Below are 23,418 nucleotides of genomic sequence, written 5' to 3' on the forward strand. Positions count from 1 at the left end.
CAAGAATGAGGCAAGAAAAACAGCTATTGAAGCCTCCTGCTTCAAATCCCACCCTGGGACACCACTTTCAAACCCCTGGAGATTTTCCAGATTGTGTCCTGAAATGCTTCTTTTATGCAGAAACCAGTGATCACACTTTAATGCCTGCTTTGAATCGCCTTCCCTCTCACTTCTAAGTAACTCTAGCAGTTGGCGAAACATTCTTTTCCTTGCAAAAATGAGCAGTTCCAAGAGAAAATGTAAAGTACAGCTTCATTTAATTTTGCAGGCTGGTTTCCAAATTAACTACGTATTGCCGCAGTCCAAAAAGTCCTCATATATATTCATAAATAGCCTGATATAAAGCAGTAAGGTGTCAGTAATAGTTATATCTTAATTTCCTAATTCAGTTCTATGAAGGTGCTTTTTCAGACTGTTATAAGACAAGTAAATTTCTTTCTGCTGCATCTCAACATGCATTATCTATGGATGCCACTATGACAGGTACCTCATAAATAGTAATTATTGCATAGAATGGTGAACTTTGTCCCTCGGTATTGTTACATCCAAATTAAAAAATTAACAAAAAGTGTGCAGAGCTCAGGCTTCCCCAGATAACTTCAGATTCACGGTGCTAATATTCATTTGCCTACCTTAACGACAATGTTGGGTTTTATCTTAATTGGCTTTATTAATTCACTTGTCAAGAGAAGAGAGGGGAAGATGAATTTGGCTTTGTATCATCATTCTCTTTCATTGGAACAATCGAATACCAGAGGGCAAGGAAAATAGGTGTGCTTTTAGTTAAGAAGGTGGGATGGCTTTTCTGAACACATTGTTTGCAGTATGAATTAACTGGGTTGGATTTTATTTGCTTGATTTGTTTGGGGCAGGGCTGTTTGGTTTGGGTGGGTTTGGGTTTTTTTGTGGTTTGTTTGGGGGCAGCTTGCGGGGGGGGGGGGGGGGGGGAGGTTTGGGGGGCGGAGATTTGGGGCTGGGTTTTTTTGGCGGGGGAGATTTGGTTTGGGTTTTCCTTAGCGGGGGGGGGGGGGGGGGGGGGGGGGGGAGGAGGTGGGTGGCGAGCCGGTGACGCACTTCAGGAGCCCTAAGCGAGCAGATGTGTATTTTTTCCGCCTGAAGAGTTAAGGGCGGCGCTGGCCGCCGGCCCCGCGCGGCGCTGCCCGGAGCATCCAGCAGGCGGCCGGCGCTCCCCGGCGCTCCCCGGCGCTCCCGCCGCGCTGCCGGCAGCCCGCGCACTCCGTGGGAAGCAGCGCAAGGACTGACGTCCAGAACAACCTGCCTATAGGATCCGAGCCGCCAGGCGAGCCCCGCTTTCCCCCCTCGCTTTAAATCCGGCTGGCGAGGGCAGGCACCGAAAGCGGGGAGAGATTGGCGATGCAGCGTGGCAGCTACTCCCCAAAGTTCTTGCTTTGTGTAACTCTCTGCTTTCAGACTCTGAGCTGCCGGGCAGACCTGAAGCTACGAGTTTAACAAGCCCCGCTTGCGAAAATGACTGCCGCTTGCTGGTCTTTGAATTTGATAATTGGCCTTCCAGAGCTGAGGAATACTTAACAGCAAGAGAAATCAAGGAGGAAGAGGCAAGTTTCACAATTCAAACAATGCTAAAACTTCTCCTTTCACGTCATGGAAACGGGACTATGGAGACAGCTGCAGGTGCTTTTTGGTTTTGTTATTGACAAGATATATCACAAAGTAATATGACTTTTAAACTCTTCTGACTGTTTAAAGCCAGCAAGGAGCAGCAAAGTTAAAGCAAGAAATTAATTTGAGAATTTGAGGACTTTCAAAGAAGAAAGCTGTTTTCCAAGGAGAGCAAAGTAGGACGATGGCATCTGGAGAGTGCCTTTTGCTAGACCTAGAAACAGACAACTTCATTTTCTATAACATCTCTGTCAACCAGAGTGCAAACGTCTCCCTCCTTGGGGAAGACTGGTTTTACCCAGCATTCCTCTATGCCATCCCCACGATCTATGGGATCATCATTCTCATAGGCCTTATTGGCAATATCACTTTGATTAAGATCTTCTGTACTGTGAAATCCATGCGAAATGTCCCTAATTTGTTCATTTCCAGTTTGGCTCTGGGAGACCTGCTGCTTTTAGTGACTTGTGTGCCTGTGGATGCCAGCAGGTACCTTGCTGACGAGTGGCTGTTTGGCAGAACTGGATGCAAACTTATCCCCTTCATACAGCTCACCTCTGTAGGGGTGTCAGTCTTTACTCTCACTGCTCTCTCAGCTGACAGGTAAGCTTGGCTGCTGTTGCCCTGAAAAGAAGCCTGCATAGTTATGACTCCATAAAATGCACAATTACAAATTTGTACTTTTAGGTAAAATGTTTCTTTTTTAATGTAATGAGGGAGGAAGAACCACCTCAGGTGATTTCTGGTGGATATTAGTATACAACTTGAGGAGGATGCAGATTGAACATAGGATACTTTTTCTAAACTAAATGTCCAATTTAGCTAATAGTCAACATTAATTCACAGAGAGACAAGAGCAGATCAAGCTAAAGACCAGAGAGAGAAAATGTCATTAATGAAACTCTGCTAAAAGATAGCATGTTCATATTTGCCAAAAAGATAATTGATCCATACTTCATGAAGTGCGAAGGCACTGTAGCAGCAATTTAAAGTGCAGTGAGAATTAATTCTTTCTAGTGGCTTGCTTCTTTAAAGTTAATAATATGTGAGGCAATATTTCATAAAACATTTTTCAAATATTCAGATGAGCTTACCTGGAGCCAGGAATCACAGTTGCCATAGCCATTGTATTTCCCTAGGTGAAACAGTTTGCCCCTTATTCATTCAAAACTGATCTGTGCTGTTGGTTCAGAAACTTCATTTTCGAATAATGGTTAGTAAAAAATAACGTGTAGTAAATATGCTGGTTTATTTTCTGGATGCTTCCAAAAGAGATTAAGGAATACATTTTCACCATGCTGAAGGGACACAGAAGTACTGAGTGAAAAATTATTTCAGTTTTGTTGTGATCAAAAAAAGACATGGGGATTGTCTCCTTGCACACAAGTAAGTGAAACTAGGTTTGCTTTGGGTAGTCAGTCTCTTGCATGCCACTGTCTCTTGCTAAGCTGCTTTAAAACATAACACTTCTTTTGTTCAGATTTCAATGTAGTTCACACACATATTTCATTATACTTTTTGCAGTCTCAACGAAAGCAGACAACTCCTGAGTGTTTCAGAGACAGAATGATCAATATGTTTATCCTCTTCTTCATGTTGGGATACATAAAAATAGCACTGTCTTTCCCAGTAGCAGATGACAAGCAGACCTATGTGTAGATAAAAGTCTTAAAGCAAAAGTCTTAAAGCAATATGCTTTAAAGTGCTGTGAAGATAGGAAAACTGCACTAGTAAAAGACCACATGCACTTTTGCTCCTGAGTTTGACCTGGTGTCTGGATCCCCTCTGACCGCTTTGAAGAAAATGTTGGAAAAACAATAAGTAGCTCTCCAGGAAAATACGTCTTTCTAAAGCTGTAATGTAAGTTGTTTTAAGGGATGTAAGGAAAAGAAAAATGCATTGTAAAGAAGATTATATTAGAGATATTTATTGCTATCTGATCACACACTACATAAAGTAAACACTGCAAATGCTTTTACTGAGCAGCACATCAATAGCACTTTTTGCCTGAAGTGATAGAACAGAACAGAAAACAGCAGCTGTGCCAAGCTTGGAGTTTGATGACTTCAAGTTCTGAACTTTAGCTTTATCGGGAACCTGTTAACCATCATGCTGCACTGATGATCAAATGTTTCCATTTCCAAGGGATCATTTTACCCTCTTCTAATGCATCTGTGGTCCACTGCAGAGGGAGATAATAATGAAACTTGTAACTCTGTTGGGTCTATGAATCTAATATGCTGTGCATTGAAACACCAGTGTCCCTTATCTGTTAAGTTTGCTGAAGTTTCTATTTTGATAGTGCTGGGTAATTTTGTTACAAAATCATACAGTCTATATTCTGTCAGCTCTTATTTTCTTAAAGTTGTCACCATGAACTCCAAACCCCAGTGTTAATCATGTCAGAACCATTAGGGAAATAACCTTAAAGTGTTAAGGGAAAACTTGTAAAATGTGAGTTGAATATGAACCAGCATGGTGATTCTGGTTGGGGGCTGTTGAGGGTCTGGAAGCCCAATACCCTACTGCAGGTGAGATGCTGAGCCTGACATAGGGGGTGGTTTCATAGACAGCAATTTCTGATGATAGATGTGGCACTGCATGTAGGGAAACCAAAGAAAGGGGTGTGGTGGTGAGATGATTAATGCTCAGTGATGTGAATCCTACCTGAAATGCTCACATGAGGCATGTGAATGTCTCTCTTCTCATTAATCAAAGCCATGCACCATGTGAGAGAAAAGCCTCCTAAACCTCCCGTTCTGAACAGCATTACATGGCACCGTCTCAAAGGAAAGAAAGACTTGTCAGTGTACTACAGGCCTTTTGTCTATAATTCATCATCTGCAAAAAAATATCATAAAACTCTCCTGGTTTCCGCATCCTTCCATTGACAAAAGCAAATGGAAGCGACTGCTGGCGTTACTGAACATATCATGGTGACACCTAGAGAGACATCACCAGGAACAGAAGTCTGATGTGTAAAGAAAAGCACCTTCTGAAAACGAGAGGCCCAGTGTTAGCAGGTTTTTGCACTCACATCATCAGTGCAAGAGTATATGCCTTCCTGAGGTATGCTTCTATCATTTCCATTTGCCTTACAGAGGTATACTTTTATCATTTCCATTTCCACTTTGGCCTGTGTTAGGAATCTCTCATCTGCCAATGACTACAAACACTTGGCTGAGTGCCAGCCTCCAGCACAGAGCACCTAAAACAGCTCAGTGGTTTGACCTGCCAGAACGAGGTGTTGTCCAGAGGATTGACTGTTCACTTGCAGACTTCTCAAGGAGAAACAGAGGGACAGACTGCTGACCTCAGCTTTCCCTGCAGTGGGAGCCTCCCAGCCTGCAAATGCTCTGTCTACATATGGACACAGCTGAGCATGCCTGCACAGGTTTGAGCAGGAAGAGACACCCAGAGGGTCCCTGCATGCTTAGGATGGGTCTGTGTACAATCATGAGATTTCCTTCAGATTTCATTATTATTTCAGAAAATATGTAAGAAAGGACAAGAAAGAGTAACAGTACTACAAATGTATTTCCTCTGCGACCACTTCACTGGCTGCACTGTGCTTGCATCTGTCTGGCTGCATTTGCAGGAGCAGTGGGAGCTGTGGGGTGACACCTGTTTTCCTGCAAGTGGGTCAAATTTTCAGAGCAGCCTGGAGAGGGTTAAGGCATGTGCTGTGCTTCCAGCCACCTTCCATGAGTGATAAGGCGCCAGTGCTGAGTATACAAGAGCAAGGAAACAAGCAGCCCATGTGTTGTGTGCATGATGTTTGTATGTTTTAGAAACACTGTAAATTAGGTTGGTAGGGGAAGGACATCTGTCTGCCCTGCTGCTCTGCACTGTCGAGCCAGTGGTTTCTTCAGCTGCTGCTCAGTTTATTCCAGGAAAAAATGGGAGGGTGGGTTCTGCCCTCCTCCTCCTTCACCTCCTGCTCAGTGCAAGGATAGTCGGTGCAGAGGCACCCGTGAGAGCAGTGACACCTGGGCTTCTAGCCCAGGCAGAAAAGCCAAGGCTGTCTCAGCAAGGGACAGGAAATTAAGGAAAATCTTTGCACAGCAAGAGGAAAAGAAACTATTTAATTGTCCATGTCATGAGGGACGTCTTTATTTAATTGACTTTCTCCCGTGACTGACAGGGTATGTACATTTGCATTTGAATTAACCAGGCTGTCAAGGATTGATCATAGTTCCCCACTGTTAGGCTGACATCGTAAAAGATCGAAATGCCCTGGTGCTCATGCAGCGAAGCCTTCCTGAAGCAATGCTGTTTTTACAAGCACACAGCAGAGTAAGTGTAAAATGTAATTGGAGTTTACAAGCAGCATCTCTACTTTAAGCACCTTGGATTACGTGGATTCTAGTACTGGAACACTGCAGCATGCCTGCCAGCCGGAGCTGCCTGCAGCTCTGTGGTGGGAGTGACAGCGTAATGAGATATGTGGAGTGACATTACACGGCAGATTAGGTGGCTTACGGTGGTAAAACCAGCTGCAGACAGCAGGGTTGCAGTCATGTGGGACACCTGAAATGAGGAGGTTAGCTTTGGAAATGTTCACCTCAGTGCTATGGATGCAGGAATGCTGCAGGGCTCCCAGCTCTGCTGAGTCCTGAGGAATGCACCATGAACACAACTTTTGATATTCCTCTGAACTCACGTGACAGTTTGTTTATCTAAGAAATAAAACTCTCAAACAACACTCCTAGAAAAAAGCAGCAGTGCAAGAAAAGAAACAAATCCAGAATTTCTACAAACACGCTTTTAAACATGCAAAAGTCTTTGTTTAGTGGACTCATCTCTTCTGTAATTTAGATGCCCCCAGCCCTCACTATTAATATTGTCCACAATACTACAGGAGGTGGAATATCTATGTGCTATTATTTGACTTAATCATTGGTTTATATGTCCACTAGAGGACTAAGGAAAATATGCCACCCTAATAAAAAGCTCTGAAAAGTCACTCCACATTTCCACTGAATTGATTTACATAATGACATTTAAAAAAAAAATACCATCAGTTGTAAAGTGCCAAGTCCATAGTAGTTAAGAATAATTCTGGGCATTCTAGTCACAGTATTCATGAAGTAACTTCAGGTCTTTAAAGTACTATTTTGGAGCATGTTACTTGTGCTATAATTTACTCTGCAGCCCCAGGAAGGTTTGAGGAAGTGGCAGAGAAAACCACTTTAAACTACCAAGACAGCCTCTAACCCAGTCAGTGCAAGTCAGCAGAATGATACCCCACATGGAGAGTTTGGATCCACTGGTGTGACCTCATGATTTCAGCCAGAACATCGGTCCTTCCAAGCTGGGGTAGAAAACTGGAGGGACTTTGGGCCCCAGCCCAAAGCCTTCCCTCACACTGAAGCACCAGGCAGCCCCATCTGGCTGGTGTCTGTCACTGTTGCCACTGGCACAGTGTCTGTGCTGCTGCCCTTCGCGTGCTGATGGATGCAGGGTGATACACAGATCTCCTTCTGCTGATGGACAAGAGTCTTAGTTCCTGGTTGCTGGCCACTGTGTCAATATAATATAAACACTCTTTACACCCTTAGTTTTAGCTCTCATTTCCTCAGCGCCTGAATCCATCTGCACCATGAGCAACTGATCAAACAGCACAAACTTTCTGAATTCTTGATTAACCAGAGCAGATGGCCAAAACACAATAGATGCACTTCTATAACCAGGATGATTAGAGCTCCCATTTATAGCAGTGGGACTGATGCGGAACTCTGAGTTTAGAGTCAGTGCTAATGTTCTGGAGACTGTCAATATTTAAGCAATCAAAAGGCAGAAAAGTCAGATTACTTATTGTTTACATTTCAGTAAAACCTAAAAACCCCAATCAGTTGTCATGGTCTCATAGTACGAGGTGCTGTACACACTGTTATTAAGGAGAGCAACTGGCTGCGGAGGATTAGCTGACTGTGTCCCAGCAGTGGGCTGGGATTTCACCATCACTGCAGGGAGATGAGCTTACGGTGGACCCATCAGTTCATGTCTTACTATTTGATGTTCAGATATGGACAACAGCCTGGCTGAGAAGAGTAGGAGGTAGCTGAGCTAAAAAAGTAGAAGCAGGCACAACCACACTGTGAAGCATCCAGTAACTGCTTTGCTCAGAGACAGCCCATGCAATAGCCTGTTTTCCTTTCCTTTGGAAAGAGACTTCGCTGCTGTCCCTATGGAGTCCCCTCATCTTGTTTTTCAGCAGTTTAACACACAGGTCCCTACCTCACTCCCCACAGTCAAGGACACCATGGGGCAAGATCTCCTGCCCATAGCAGACTCTGCAACCCCCCCACACAGTGTCTGCTGCATAGGATCTCAGGCAGAGCAAGGGCTTTCAAAATCCCCGTACCATGGGGCAGAAAACAGGGACAGTCCTTGGGCCTCTCACAGTGCTGAGGCACTTGAAGGCATCCCAGCAGCAAGCCAAGTGCTCTGCTGTAGAGAAAAGCAGAAAGCTGGAGATGCCTTGCAGAAACTCCCCTCCTGATGCCAGGCTAGTGAGCAGTTTAATTGGACTGCAGAAAACTGTGGAGCATCGAAGCATTGTCAGAGCTCTGCCCATCCTGTCCTCTCTTGCTGTCTGTCCACAGTCAGTCTCTGAAGCTCTCTGGGAAGGCAGAACAGAAAACAGTACCATAACACCCTGAGAGAAAAATTGTTTTTTCACACCTTTAGGCAACCCCAAAGCATGAGATTGATGAGTGTTCAAATGACCTGGGGGAACCAGAGATGTGGATACAGGACTAGGAGATACCACACTAGCCATCAACTCAGCAGTATGTCTTGCCCACACCTGTGCACAGAGGCTACTAAATATCTCATAGGATTTGGATTAAGACAAATCTTTCCAGTGACATAAGGCTGCTTTTTGAGTATTCAGACTAAAGGTGCATATATCACTCTGCTGCCTCTTGTGTGTCTGGCACTCTGTTCCCCTCTCTGCTTAGAACTCATATCATGTTTCAAATTGAAATTTGTCTGACCTCTAACCACTGCATAATAACCTAAACTCATAGCAAACCTGAAAGGCTGAGAGCTGGAGTTGTTCAGTCTGGAGAAGAAAAAGTTCTGGGGACACCTTATTGCAGCCTTTCTGTACTTAAAGGAGTTTATAAGAAAGACAGAGAAGACCTTTTTACCAAGGCCCAAAATGGACAAGGAGCAATTGTTTCAAACTGAAAGACAGTGGGTTTAAGTAAGACATAAGGAAGATTTTTTTTATGATGAGAGTTGTGAGGCACTGGAGGGAGCTTGCCCAGAGAAGTGGTTGACACCCCACTTCTCAGTGTTCAAGGCCAACTTGGATGGATCTTTGAGCAGCCTGACTTAATTGAAGATGTCCTTATGTATTGCAGGGGGGTTGGGCTGTTGATACTTTAAAGGTCCCCTCCTAACCATGCTAATCTATGGCTTTGTGATTAGAGCAGTCAAGGATAGCAATAGATTGTACAGCCCCTACATGCTGCTACAGGTTCATACAGTGGTGATGATCTCTTATGACACCTATGTTTACTAAAACCATGGACAGGTCTTAAGAATCATATAACAGGCTTAGCTTTAGATTGAATTACACTAAAGCCATGACACAATGAGAGTTTTGTGAAATGAGAATCTCATTTTGTCACATGCAGAAGAGTCACTCTAATGTCTTCTTTTGTCTCAGAGATTAACAGAGCAGTAATTTTTACCATCTCCTGCTCACTTGGCTCCTGTATTTACTATTTTACACATAACTGAATTAAAATGGTTTATTTTAGACTCTGGCCATTTACCCCAATGGCCCTACAGCATTCTCAGTCTGGTTAGCCACTGTGTCATCTGCAAACTTTTCCAGCAAAGGTTTTATAGCCTGCTGAAGGCAGGTGATATGCACAATAAATAACACTGCAGCTAAGAAAGTTCCCAGGACCCAGGCTACAAATGGTTCCACACACTGCTTTTTACCACCATGCTTGTTGCCCTGCTAAGGAAGCATGAGGCTCAGTGTTCCCACCTGAAACCCCCTTTCCCAGACCAGGAGTCCTCATTTTAACCCTATCCTGAGGGAGTGGGACAGGGATTGCATGGATAGGAGAGGGAGGACCACAGGTACCCGGGTTCACATATGTGCATGTCTACATGCATGGTCACCCATGCCAGCATGCCCATGAAAGCCGCAGCTCTCCTGTACACCAGCATGGCCCACGTCCTATTTACATCCCCCATCATGTTGTGACCAGATAAAAAACCCCTCACATATGCTGTGTGTTAAACAAGACAGACATGTTAATTAATCCCATTAGCGGGATTAACCTATCTCTTATTCCCTCTAAAACTGGCCTTGGGTGTTGGAGTCCAGGACATCCCCTTGGATGGCCTGGGACCTGAGGAAAGGAGTTTGAGCCCTGGACAGGGGGGTGTGGAGACGGTCCAGGGGGCTCAGAGACCTTGGCACAGAGCCCAGGGAGACACCGGGTTTGATTTTGATCCATGGGAAAAGCTTTCAACATTGCAGAAGTAATTACAAACTTCCAGGATGTGAAAATTGTAGTCTAGCACAGTAGATGATGTAGAATTTAATAGTCTTAGAATTTTTAGAATAGAAGTAAATGGGGACAAGATGGGAATTTGGGTGGTACCTTATGTACTTCCCCTTCTTCCTCGTCCTCCATTTTCTGGGGCGGTGATGGCACAAAGTAGTTAGAGTAGATTGGACCAAAGTAGAATGTCACTTCTGGTGTGGGCACTGGGCATTGGCACAAAACAGTAAATAACTAGTACGTAATAATCTGTATAAATGTTAGGGGACATCCCATCTGTGGGGCAGTCACCTCGTGTCCCGGCTGCTGTCCGGACCTCTGCTGGGAGCAGAGAAAATTTTGAGATACCAAATAATAAACAACATGAGAAACCTGAAAACAAACCTTGAGGACTCTGCTTTTTTACACGGACGCGACTCAGGGCTCTTTAGAGGGCCAAGGACTTTAAACCACCTAAAGCTCGGGTGAGGAAACCCCCCCGACATCGGGCAATTTTCTTGGTCACACCATCCAGCTTTTCTGAACGTCACATCTCTGAAGCCAGTTCTCCACTTCTGATGGAATTTACCATTTTTTCAAGATCTGTAAAAAATGAGCACCAGTTGTTCCTCAGCTGGTTCCTTTAGTACTCCTAGGTGTAAATTATTCAGGCCTGCTGGTTTATGTTAACAGACGTTGGCTCACATCTTCTTTAATACAGCTCACAAGTTTTCTGCTACGACTGTAGTATGGCACACATAGTATAGAACCACATATATCTCATGCTCATTTGGTCCTGGAGATGACTGTTGGGTTATTGCTTTTCACTTTGTCTCATCATTGTTCATATCTTCACTATTTATGTGTATGCCTGACTTACTGATTTTTTATTCCTGATGTATTTAAAAATGCATATTTGTCTGTTACAGAGTGACCTTTGATAATTTTTTAGGTCCTTCAGCTTCCCTTATCACTCACCAACATTTTAGAACTTCGATACTTGCTGTCATTTACTTTTGCTTTTTTCCCCATCTGTTCCATATTGATTTTTGTAATTACTTCTTTGAGGTTTTAGCATGACTCTTCCTTTTCTGTTTTCCAGGGCAGCTTTCTGCCATGCTTTTTTCACAGCAAGGAGAGAGATACCAGGGAGCAGGCTGGAAGTCAGCAACTATTGTATAGTTACTGATGCCCCTTTAGATTTGTGTTCTCAGTCAGTTGATTTGAAAGATGCTTTTAACTTTAGGAAATCTGCTTCTCTTAAGTTAACAGAATCATAGAATCATAGAATAGTTTGGATTGGAAGAGATCTTAATGGTCATCTACTTCCAACTCCCCAGAAGTTGACAAGAATACCTTCCAGTAGACCAGTTTGCCCAAAGCCTTATCCAATCTGGCCTTAGTTCTAAATATAAATAGCTTTTTATTCTATTTCCACAAAATTAATATAAGCACGCCACAGCCATAGCTTATGGAAGTGCTAATTTTCAGGTCAATGATGAGCTCTTCTTTCTCTGTCAAAACAAGGTACAATATTGAATTATTGTACATCACAGGCAGACCTTTTTCTGTTGAGAAATTCTAATGAATTTCTATAACTGGCTCTGTGGGATATTCAGCAGTTATGCCACCTGCTTAGATTACTCAGTGATTCTGTCTTTATGCACCAAAGATGATGCTTTCAGCAGAAATAAGGCAGATTCTCACGTGAAATGAGGGCTCTATGATTGAGGCCACAGCTTTAGTTGCCCTGGTCACAGTTCAGACTGGAGACTCAGGCTGAGACAGTAAAGCCTTGGATGGAAAGCATCCCTGGGGCTTATTCCTTCTCATGCCTGGTGGGCCCGGTGCCAGCACCAGTTGTCCCAGCTGCTCGCCAGATGCTCACCACACTGCAACCCCAACCACCAGTCCGTGTTCTGGTGCCACATGGCATGAGCAGTCACGTCCCTCTGGCTGTACCCAGGCACTGAGCACACAGAAATGTGTGCAGTGCTTAGCTGGTGCTGGAGAGCTGTGTGGGAGCTCTCTGGTTTTGAAATTAAAAGATGTTTTCAAACCATGTCCAGGGGGCATCAGGCTCAGCATGGCCAGCTGGGCAAGGGAGGGAATTGTCCTGCTCTGCTCTGCTCTGGGACAGCCTCACCTCGAGGGCTGGGGGCAGATTTGGGCACCACAATACAAGAAAGATATTAAACTATTACAGAGCATCCAAAGGAAGGCAACAAAGATGGTGAAGGGTCTCAAGGGGAATCTGTATGAGGAGTGGTTGAGGTCACTTGGTCTGTTCAGCCTGGAGGAGACTGAGGGGAGACCTCGCTGCAGTTACAACTCCCTCATGAGGGGAAGAGGAGGGGCGGGTGCTGATGTCTTGCCTTTTGTGATCAGTGACAGAACTGAAGGGAATGGCCTGAAGGTGTGTCAGGGAAGGTTTAGGTTGGGTGTGAGGAAAAGGTTCCTCACCCAGAGGGTGACTGGGCGCTGGAAAAGGCTCCCCAGGGAAGTGGTCATAGCACTGAGCCTAACAGAACTCAAGAAGCATCTGGACCATGACCTCAGGTACAAGGTTTGATTCTTAGGGTGTTCTGTGCAGGGCTAGGAGTTGGACTCAATGATCCTTATGAATCCTTTCCCACTCAGCATCTTCTGTGGTTCTTTAAATGAATAGGTCCCAGCCCTGCTTCAGACAGCTGGTCTCACATCTGTTCACAAGGAACCATGAAGCTGGCTGCACTGAAATCTTTAACTTGGCATGAGGCTGAAGATCACCTTCTGGGAATAACCATCCTGGGTGAAAAGGGGGTTTTTGTGATGTCCATGGGCCATTTTTTTCATATGTATAGTTAAATTCTGAAATATTTTAGGCTGTGGATAGTTACGATTAGAAATAACACATTCACTATTAGTGTTTAATACACTCCTTCCCCAGTATGTGTGCAGTTCAGTGGTCTCTAAAACACTCTGTCTCAATTCTGAATTTAGGCATTCCTAGACTGAGATTCTTATTTGTCCAAATTCCAGGATAACGTAGCAGTATGCAGTATACAGATTGAATTTTGAACATATGCTTTAAAAGTAAGAACTATGCCATTTCCATCAATGCTTCCTTTTTCTCTTCATTTAAGTGTTAAATTAATAAAAAGAGAAAGTAGGCAGTACCTGCCAATGCATTTAAGATTTGCCCATTAGAGATGTCTTTGTGCCCATATGCAATTTACTAAAGATTTTAATAACAGATGTTCACTCAAGAATCATGCATAATAATGATAATCTTAACTAAGTATGCAGAAAGCAGATAGACCCAAAATAGGTTGTCGGAGTGTGTTGATGGGTTAGACAGTCTAGCAATTTTGTGGATTTACTGAATTGTCTTCAGAGCTATAAATATTCATAACATCCATGGTGGAAACAATAAAGAAAGTTTGTGGCATTGCATTTGTCATAAATTCCTTGGTATATTTAGTAAGACTCTTTTCTTGCTTTCCAGGTGGAGCTTCACACTCAACAGGGCTCCATCTTCTTCATTTATGTAGTTTTTCCATAGCATCAATTTTTCTCTGTTGCCTGAGGCTTTTTTGCATGGTAATTGAGCCAGTCCTTCATATTATGTGGGCAAAACAATAATGTGATGCTTGTAGAACATAATTGCAAAATCTTAATGAAAGGATTTTTGTTTGGTCTGTTCTCGGGCCAGGGCCAGACCAATGTGCCATTAACCTTACAAATGAGAACAGATGACTGGGGATCAGAGGGACTGAAAATTGCTCTTTTCTCATTATATCAGTTACAAGTGGGAACAGAAGAAGTATGGGGGACATGCTGACTGAGGGGCAGTTCTTCCATCATTACCACGGGAAGTCATGACAATTTCAGAAGCTCATTTTCTAGAACTGGGAGGAACTCATTTTTTTTCACTTCTCAGCAATTTATGTGACTGTTTCTGTAAGACATCAGCCCATTCCAGCCAGTCCCTGCTTTTTAATTTATATTTGAGTTTCAAATTAGCTCAACTTCTCAGCGTAGAGCACAGTTTAAACAGATTCAAAACTTTGTATGTGGATTTCTCACTTCAGAGAGAAATAAAGTAGCAGTATGTACATCTCTCCACCAGCCTGATGCAGTCTAAAGAGTGGGACCAGTATGAAGCAAGGATGGGCAAGGATTCTGAAATCTTGTTTGAAAGGTTTTAACTCACTTGGGTTTTAAACCATTATACAAGTTCAGGAGTGAGGCACAGGATCTTTTTATGTAAATGGTGTAGGGCGTAGTAACAGATGATACTACTAGGAGGAAACTTTCCTTGACACTTAAGTACTCTTGCAATTTCATTTTGGAGGAGTACTATCCATTTTCTCTGGAGGAAGGAGGATGGGCAGGTCTTTTTTTCCTCTTATATTTCTTGCAAGAATGAGGTTAGGCTGTAGAAAGATGGATGGGCTTTGAAGGCCTGAGATAGAAAAGGGCAGTACTCTGTGGCAGTGCCAATTTTTTTCAGCCATTTTTTTTCTTCCTACACTCCTGGGTCCTCTACATTAGCTTTCCTTGCTGACATAAGGGAAGGGAGAAAGGCATTAATACCATGCAGTCACAGAAGAGGAGGGCAAGCCCAGGCTGCCTGTAGCACCAGCTTCTCCACACAGCGTAAAGTTACTTCCAAAAAAAACCCAAACAAACAAAAAAAACAAACCTCAACAAAACCAGAGAGTTAGACATATGGAGCTAAATTAATTTAAAATCCCAGGGAAACATCTGATTTTCCTCCCCATGCTCACCATGCTTTATTTGTTTTAATTTAATTTTTGTGGCTGTTGTAGCATAAGTGGATGAAGGTGACAGGAAAAAGCCTTGAAGGAAGCACTGAGGCTGCAGTCTTTGTGGATAAAGTCCTTTCTTCCCCAGAGAGCAAAATTGCAGCCCTTCTATGCTTAGAAATGTATAGGCAGTATGGCTTTGAAGGCAAAGCCTGTTTATGCTTCAGGTCGTGTGGATTTTCTTGGCTCAGCTGAGGAGCACAAATATGGATGAAATATTTTTGTACCAACAGAGAAACTACACCTAGGAAGCACTGACATCCATTGGGGGCTGTGTCTTTGGTATCTTTGGTTGGTGTCTTTGGACAGTGTATCTGTCTTTTTCATGCTACAGCTACTTTTGTGTTTGTATTTGAAGCTGCAGCTTTGGGGCTAAGTGCATGGTATTAACCAATATTTGCATATTCCAAGCTTTAGAGTACACTAGGTGATGCTATCATTAGTTACATTATTATTAACAGAGGGACAGTGACACAGTTTTCCTGTTTCCCTGGCATAGTAACCTCAGTGGGGAAAGTATTTACCACAGAAAGACCTTGGGTGTGCCACTTTTTATTGGTTTATGGTCATTTCAGTAGTTTCAGTTGTGAGAAACAATTACTCAATGAGCACAACAGAGATTCTAAGGGATGTGTAAAACACGTTTTCAAGGATTCAGTGGGGATGCACATGCTCTGTGGGCTCCTACCAATTCATGATGAATTTTTGAGACTAGATTAAGAACTAATCAGGCTAATTCTGGGTTGAAGCAACACAATCATTAACTTTCTCTGATGGAGGCTTGGATACTGACCTGAAGAACATGGACAGCACCAGAGTCATTGTGGCTGGTGTGGGGCGGATTTCCTTAGCAGGTGAATCCTCACAGTGCCTCATGAGCTGCAGTTATATTAAACACATTTAGGATAGCCCCATGAATAATTTGTTTTGAGGGCTTCTTTGAGTGAGCCTGCAAGGCAAGGAGCTGACTGGCATCCATCCTGGCTGGGAGCTTTCTGTACATGGCAGGTTGCTGCTTCACAAGTGGGAACAGAGAAATTCAAAGACTGAGCAGTAGTAAAGGTCAGCATCTCTTTCATATTTTCAGTCAGATCAACAACCCAGTCTTTTTCATCTGGGCTGTTTGGCATGAGTTCTTGACTGTGTCTTTTTTTATTCTACTAAATCTTCAGAAGGCATATTTTGAAGTTTCGGGCTTTGTTGCAGTGCACGAATTGTACCTCTGGTTTTTAAAACCTTTTCAAAGATTTCTTTAAAAGCTGATAGGGAAAGAAGTTTAGCTGAAAAGAATATATATATTTCAAACAATAATTCAATAATTAGAGAATGAATGTGCAAGGAGCAGAGGTGATCAGTCCAGGGCCATGTCCAGATCTGCTGCAGACAGTTGAGGATGCAATGCAACACACAATCTCACAGCTCATGTTATGACCTGGGCTAAAAATAGTAAGACCTTTGCATGAAAGCTCAGTTCCATGAGGTCCATGGCTCCTCTAAAGTGTATAGGTATATTCATCAATGTCCCATTCAAGCTGCGGCAAGCTTGAAATATTATTTGACATACAAACTAGAAATACACTTGCTGAAAAGCAGAACAAGCTGCTACTCAAATCAGACTACCTTCATGAAGTTCTGAAGAAATGTCAAAAAAATTATAAAACCCAGTCTTGACCCTGCCAAGAAAGTGGTATGGAAAATAAAGGAGTGAAGGCATTTCTGAGCCCCACTCAGAAGCCAACCAGGAGATGCACACACCCTGAACACCAGCAACAGGAAAATCTAGCGATGTCAGCCCAAGCACCAACCTGGGGGTCCAATTCCTGATGTGTAGCACCCCTGTGCCCTCACCTGGAGCAGCTCCTGAGCTGCTGTCCAGAGCCTGAGCTGGCAGAGTAGAGCTGATGAAACACAAACTGGAGAGACCCAGTGACACATCAGCAAGGCAACTGGAAATGGGGACTCCTGCCAGATCAAAACTGATCATTCACACATCAGTACTCAGAGACTAACAGAGATTACTACAGATTTCTGCTTAAATTAACCCACCATCAAGGAAGTCATGCATATAGTCAGCAAAATAATTTTATTTGATTGTCAGGCTATTAAGAAAATATTTACCTGTGTTTTTGGACCTGAGAACTTATATTTTCAAAATCCATTTTCTAGATTTGTTACTTCTGTTTTATCTTTCTGTTCTTTCACTCCCATCATTTGGGTCTACACTGAACCCCTTGCAAGCAAAACCTCTTACATCTGCTGTAGGAGGCTTTAAAAGACACTAAATGCCTAGTAGTCAGTACCAGCATTCCTAGGCATTTCTAACTATGTTCAGTCCAAATTAAATTGTTTGTAAATGCCATCTCTGATTAAAATGTTCCAATAACTTGAAATAGAGTAATTTTCTGGCTGCCTCAACTCTGTTAATGTTAATAAAAATTAAAGATTTTCTCTATATTCTTTAACTTATCCATGTTTCTGGAACATAATACCGGAAAATATTCTCTCAACTGTCTACATTTTGTAAGACGAACCCTGAAATAATCATACTAACATGTCATGTTAATAAGCATACAGTAAACACCTGCAGAAAGACCTTTGAATCAACTAATTTTGCTAATACCTTGATATCTTAATAATTTCCTTTTGCATTTCTCTTCTTTAAGGTTCTGAAGTTTCTGAAGACTTTCAGTGAGCTGGTGTTTCTGTCAATAATCTGTATCTGGTCAATGAGACTATAAATTGAGCTATTACAACACCACTCCTTTAGTAATCTGCCTAGCACTTCTGCTTTATGACTGCAATATTCAGAGCATCATATTTGTTTAAGAGCCGTGACGTTCTTCACCTGAGTTTATGATCTGGTGCTGGAAGATTGTGCTTTGTGGTATGACACCACTTAATCCCCAGTCTTCAGAGTGCAAGTTAGAGAGGTGCTAAGCAGGCCTTAAAAATACTGTGTCTGGCCACTGCAGCTGGAAAAAATGGGAGCTGCAGAGCTTGGAGAATAAGTGGTTAAACAGCAAACTACTGACCATGGTATTTGTAGTACATGAAAGGAAAAGTCTACACATGACATCTGTATGAAGAAATACCTGCAAATGACAAAATGTCTAGATACAGTCTTCATAAAAATAAGTATGTAATTAAATACTACTATATAAGTAGTTATGTATATGTGCATATACTTGCATATAAATATGTGTATGTATTTAAAATACATACAGAGATACGTAGGCACATATATGCCTAGATGGAGGGAAAGATAGGTATGCTGAGCAGGATATTGCATATAATCAGAAGTTGAATGCATGCTTACCCTGCAAATGAAGGAACTACCCAGGTAAAACAGTGCCGGACTGAGGGACTCCTCTTTCAGATGTTGGGTTTTGAGGTAATGCAGGCTATAAGAGGTGGGGAATCATGCAGTGTCTGTAGAGCCTGAGTTTGTGCTGCTGCGTGGAGGGGCCCTGGTGTGCTGCCTGGGCTGGGGCAGGGTGCTGTGCTCACTGCCTCTGCTCCCACCCCAGTGCCCAGTTCAGCTGCCTGAAGGAGCCAGGATGCTGGAAGGAGCTTAGAAATGGCCTCTGGAACAGCTGATGGGATGTACTCTGCCATACAAGAGGGCTGGGACAGCCCAGGACCCAGGCACACACCAGTCCCCAGGAAACGTGACCAAGGGGGAGCCAAGTGCACTATGGGCAGAGTGAGGCAGATCCTGGAAGAAATATCCAACAGTTTGTAGCTGTTGTAATAATGACCCTCCATGTTCATTTGTGAAACCTCCTTCTTAATTACTTTTCCTAGATATTCCTTCTTAATTACCTTTTCTTTTACTATGTTCCTTAAATGCATATGGGAGTTGTGGCTTGCTTGGAGTGTCCAATCTTGCCAGAGCAGGGCTCCAGCATATATGAAGTTCTGATGCTTTCCATCCCACTCATTACACACACCAATTTCAAATAAGTTTAATTCTTTGATATTCTTGGATTCTAAAGTACAATTTTCTGAAAGGCTGAAAGACAATATTTCAAATCAGAAAATGTCTCTACATATCTAGAATAGCAAGCAATAAGGATGTTTTTTTTCTGCAAGAGACTCTCAGTTAGCTGTTCTGGCTACTTAACCTGAGTGCATTGAGTTAGGGAAAACTCTTGCCAACTACACCACCAAACAGCAATTAAGCAGGCAACATGCTCTTTTGTAGCTTGAGAAGAAATAAGATTTTCAGGAGACCACTATACTCCCAGCTTGAAAAGTGGCAAAATCTTCACCCAGTTTCCTTCCACACTATTCTGCAAAGGGGTGTAATCTGCTGCACACTTTTGAAGAGAAGTCTATGATTGCACTTCCTGTCTTAATGCTATTTGAACACATATTAATGTCATTAATATTAATTAACATGTTAATGTCAGGGAGCCTTCTACTGTGCTGGGTCAATTACAAATTAAATGAACTCAGAATCAATACACACAAAACTGAATGAACAGATGACAGGTGGCTCTGGTTTAAATTGAGAAATCTATTGAAAATATTGAAATTAAAAACACCAGAAAATATAGTCTTGAGTAAAGAATGATTTTGTTTGTGGTTTTATTTCTGAATGGAAGGGAAAAGCAGAAATACTATGCTTGAATGTTAAAGTCAATAAACTATTTCCTTTTTTTTTTTTTTAGGTACAAAGCTATAGTAAGGCCAATGGAGATTCAAGCATCCCATGCACTGATGAAGATTTGTGTGAGAGCTGCTATAATCTGGATTGTATCCATGTTGCTTGCCATCCCTGAAGCAGTATTTTCAGATCTGCACCCTTTCCATGACAAAGGGACTAATAAAACTTTTATCAGCTGTGCTCCTTACCCTCATTCAGATGGGCTGCATCCCAAAATTCACTCAATGGCGTCATTTCTCATCTTTTATATTATCCCCCTATCTGTCATTTCAGTGTATTATTATTTTATTGCTAAGAATTTGATCCGGAGTGCTTACAATATCCCCGTGGAAGGAAATGTGCATGTGAGAAAACAGGTAGCCATTTGACTTTTTTCAAAAATCCACATTCTCTAGCAATCTGGGAGGAGAAAGGGAATGCAGGGAAATTTATACTTTGAAAGACCATGTCTGTCATACTGATTTTAAATAGATTAGGTGGGGTAAAAGAATTTAAATGTATGAAAGAAGCCATGACACAGGGCTAAACAGTTAAAGCATCTCCTCCTGTTTGTAAGTTCAGAGACCTCGGCAGAGTGGTTGCCATGGCAAGCATAGCAGGAGACCCTTGCCAAAGCCTGGGAAGATATTGACTGGGATGCAGGGAAAAGGGCAGAGCAGATACAGCATTTGCAGACTGAAGGGGTGACATGGGATAAAATCAAAATTTCAAAAAGTTGCTTTGTCAGAGAGAAGACCTTGGATAAAGCCTTGCCTGTTTCTAAACAGCCTATTTACCTTGCTGTATTTATCTTATTTGCCTTACCTCTTCTTTTTAACTGGGGTGTGCTTCAACCTCAGCTAAACTGACACAAGCCACTGTAGCTGATCAATTGTCCATTCAATTGCACCCAGATGACACCTCCACCTTAGGCTGACCCAGCACAATCATCTTACATAGCCTTCAGGCGCTATGCTGAAGCAGTAAGGCTGGAAAAACTTGGGGTTTGCCCATCAAATTAAGTGCAGTCCCTGAAATCTCTATCCTTTTTCCCTTCTGAATGTGCGTAAATCTTGTCCCCTGCAGGCCATTTCTTTGCTGATTTGATGGCTGTTTTGATTAGTGGCAATAAAGTGAGCAGTACAAGCAGCCCTTTCCCCTTTGGTTTTGGGGAGAGAGCTCTAAAGAAAGCAAAAGGCCAGGCTGGTCTAGCACCCTCTGTCCATCATTCCTGTCCCGCAGTGCATTCAAGTGCTGTATGTCTCCATCTGAGATAACTGGTATCGATTTCTTTATTGCATTGCTTCCTTTCTTTATAGTGAAGATGTGGCCTCAATAGCCCTATATCAAATTAAGAATACATTTTGAAAGAATATATGGTTTAGCCAAGGAGAGCCCTTTCTCAAAGGATTTAATTTTCAGCCTGCTTGCTGGAGACGTTATCACCTGGTACATGTCAGTCCTTCCTGAGCTCCATGGCTGATTCTTAGTCAGTGCCATTAAAGGGGCACAAAATAAAGTCAAAATGGGCTTGCCATGTCTCTCCTGCCTGCTTGCAGCTGTCCTGAAAATAGATCAGCCTATGTAAGATGCTCAGTTTCTGATCTACCTGTGGAGCTTGGAAGCAGAGTGAGGATGGGGCAGTGTCCTGGGTGCCTGGCCAGGCACTGTGGCCACACTGGGGCAGGAGCAAGGATAGCAGGGCTGAGGCTAGGAGCAATTGCAGGCCATTCACATCCTACTTAAGTACAAGAAGTGGGATGCAGCTAATTCCCTAGGAGTGTCTGAGAAGTATTACTCTGGGATTACCACAGAGGAGAACATTAGGGAACCCTAAAAGGTCAACAGTGTTACATTTTCCAATCCTGCAAACTCTAGCTGCACAACCTCTCCCAGGGAGCAGTGCATTTTAGCAGGTTTTTCTGGGCAACTCTCTCTGTCCTCTCTCATTTTGGGCAACCTCCTTCGTGGCTTTTTCGCTCATTAGGAAGAGAGATGTGTTTTCCAGTGGCTTTGTTATCTTAATGTGCAGCACTTGTGGGCAAAAGACAAGGTATGGTTTACCTCAGCTCCCCTCGGTTGAGCAATACCTTTGGGTTGACTCCAAGCCTGCAGAAGTAAGTAAAACAAAAGTGGCTGGTCTGCATGAAGGTTATACTGTGTGCTAGCTGGCTTTGGGAAAGCACCTTTCCCTGACAAAGCTGAGATGATGCCAAGATGTGGTCATCCATCTGTTCACCACCTGTAACTCTCTCCTGGTGGCTCCAGTGCTTTCAGCTGAAGGGTCTACCTCACTGTTGCCTTGGTGTTCCCCCAAGTACAGAATATTCTCTCTCTATTTCTCTCTTTCCTTCAGGCTCTGCCTTGGTCTCAAAGGGCTGTGAGCTGTTGACAGCACTTTTGTGTACATACACCACATGGCCCCATGGCAGAATGTGCTGCCTGTGAGCTCTGTGAAATATCCCAGACTCCTACACGATAATTAATTATAATAATAGTAATAATACTAAGGTAATTTATTAAAATTACATATGATTGTATATATTATGTGTGGATAACTAATGCAGATTGTCCACACTTTTGTTGCCAGAGCTGGGATTTTGCAAAGGGACAAGCCATTGGAATTTTATCTCTAAACAGGAAAGGAAAGGCTACTTCTTATGTAATAAATTTCCAGAATTATTTATTTATAAGGGAAAGGGGTTGAGGACAGACAAGTATAGTTCTTGATTGTGTTCACGTGTAGTCCAGATTTCCCTGCTCTGGATGAGCCACCATATTTTAGCTGGAAATCTGCAGCTCTGGCAAAAATAGTCAGCCCCTGGTCTGAGCTAGGAATAGCAGCTAATCTGTGTTCCTCTTTCTTCATCCCATAGATTGAGTCCCGTAAGCGCCTGGCCAGGACCGTGCTGGTCTTTGTGTGCCTCTTCGCCTTCTGCTGGCTGCCCACTCACATCATCTACTTATACCGCTCCTACCACTACTCCGAGGTGGACACCTCAGTGCTGCATTTCATTGCCAGCATCTGTGCCAGGATCCTGGCGTTCACTAACTCTTGTGTCAACCCCTTTGCTCTCTACTTGCTCAGCAAGAGCTTTCGGAAGCAGTTCAACAACCAGCTGCTGTGCTGCAGGGCTCGCCTCCTCATCCGCTCCCACAGCATGGCCAGGAGCACCACACGAATGACCTCCCTCAAGAGCACCAACCACTCCCTGGCCACCTTCAGCCTGATCAATGGCAACCACATCTGCCACGAAGGCTGTGTCTAAAGGGCACAGTCGGGGACATCAGTTGCTGAGCATGGCTGCTGGACTTTGCTCCGTGGGGACGGTGAGCAGTGCACATACGCATGCATGTACGCATGCACGTACGCATGCACATACGCATGCAAGGAGGTGTGGTGTGCTCAGAGGAGCTTGAAGCATCCAACATTTAATCTTGGGCTGAGGTTGAAGCATCCAGCATTTCACCCTGGACTGAGGCATTGCCAGAGCATCAAATCATTGAGCACCAGCACACAGGACCTCCCTGGGAAGTGCTGCTGTGCTTTCAATGAGAGCAAGATGAGTACCACAAGATCAAATCTTTTTTGGCTCTGCAGAATCTTCATCACTTCCTGTCAATCCCAAACTTATGCAGACTTACAGCAGTGATAAAGACCATATCAGGTGCACACAATTTGTCAGAACAGTTGCATCCATCACTTCATGGTGTAATCTATTTTGACATAGAAATAAATCCATTTGACTAAGGTAAATACTTTTACAAAGGAGTTCAACGTAGGTCATTTACAGACTTTCCA

General features: G+C 43.2%; 1 protein-coding gene across 1 annotated transcript; it reads left to right on the top strand.

Moving 5' to 3' along the window:
• The first annotated feature begins 1,368 nt into the window (after positions 1–1,368).
• GRPR (gastrin releasing peptide receptor) lies at positions 1,369–22,966 on the top strand. The gene is made up of 3 exons (XM_066313917.1): positions 1,369–2,244; positions 19,642–19,993; positions 22,493–22,966. Exons 1-3 carry the CDS (start codon positions 1,826–1,828, stop codon positions 22,883–22,885), a joined length of 1,164 nt encoding a protein of 387 aa, XP_066170014.1. The 5' UTR covers positions 1,369–1,825; the 3' UTR covers positions 22,886–22,966.
• The last annotated feature ends 452 nt before the right edge of the window (positions 22,967–23,418 follow it).

The sequence above is a fragment of the Sylvia atricapilla genome, chromosome 2, assembly GCF_009819655.1.
Source record: "Sylvia atricapilla isolate bSylAtr1 chromosome 2, bSylAtr1.pri, whole genome shotgun sequence".
Classification (NCBI taxonomy): Eukaryota; Metazoa; Chordata; class Aves; order Passeriformes; family Sylviidae; genus Sylvia; species Sylvia atricapilla.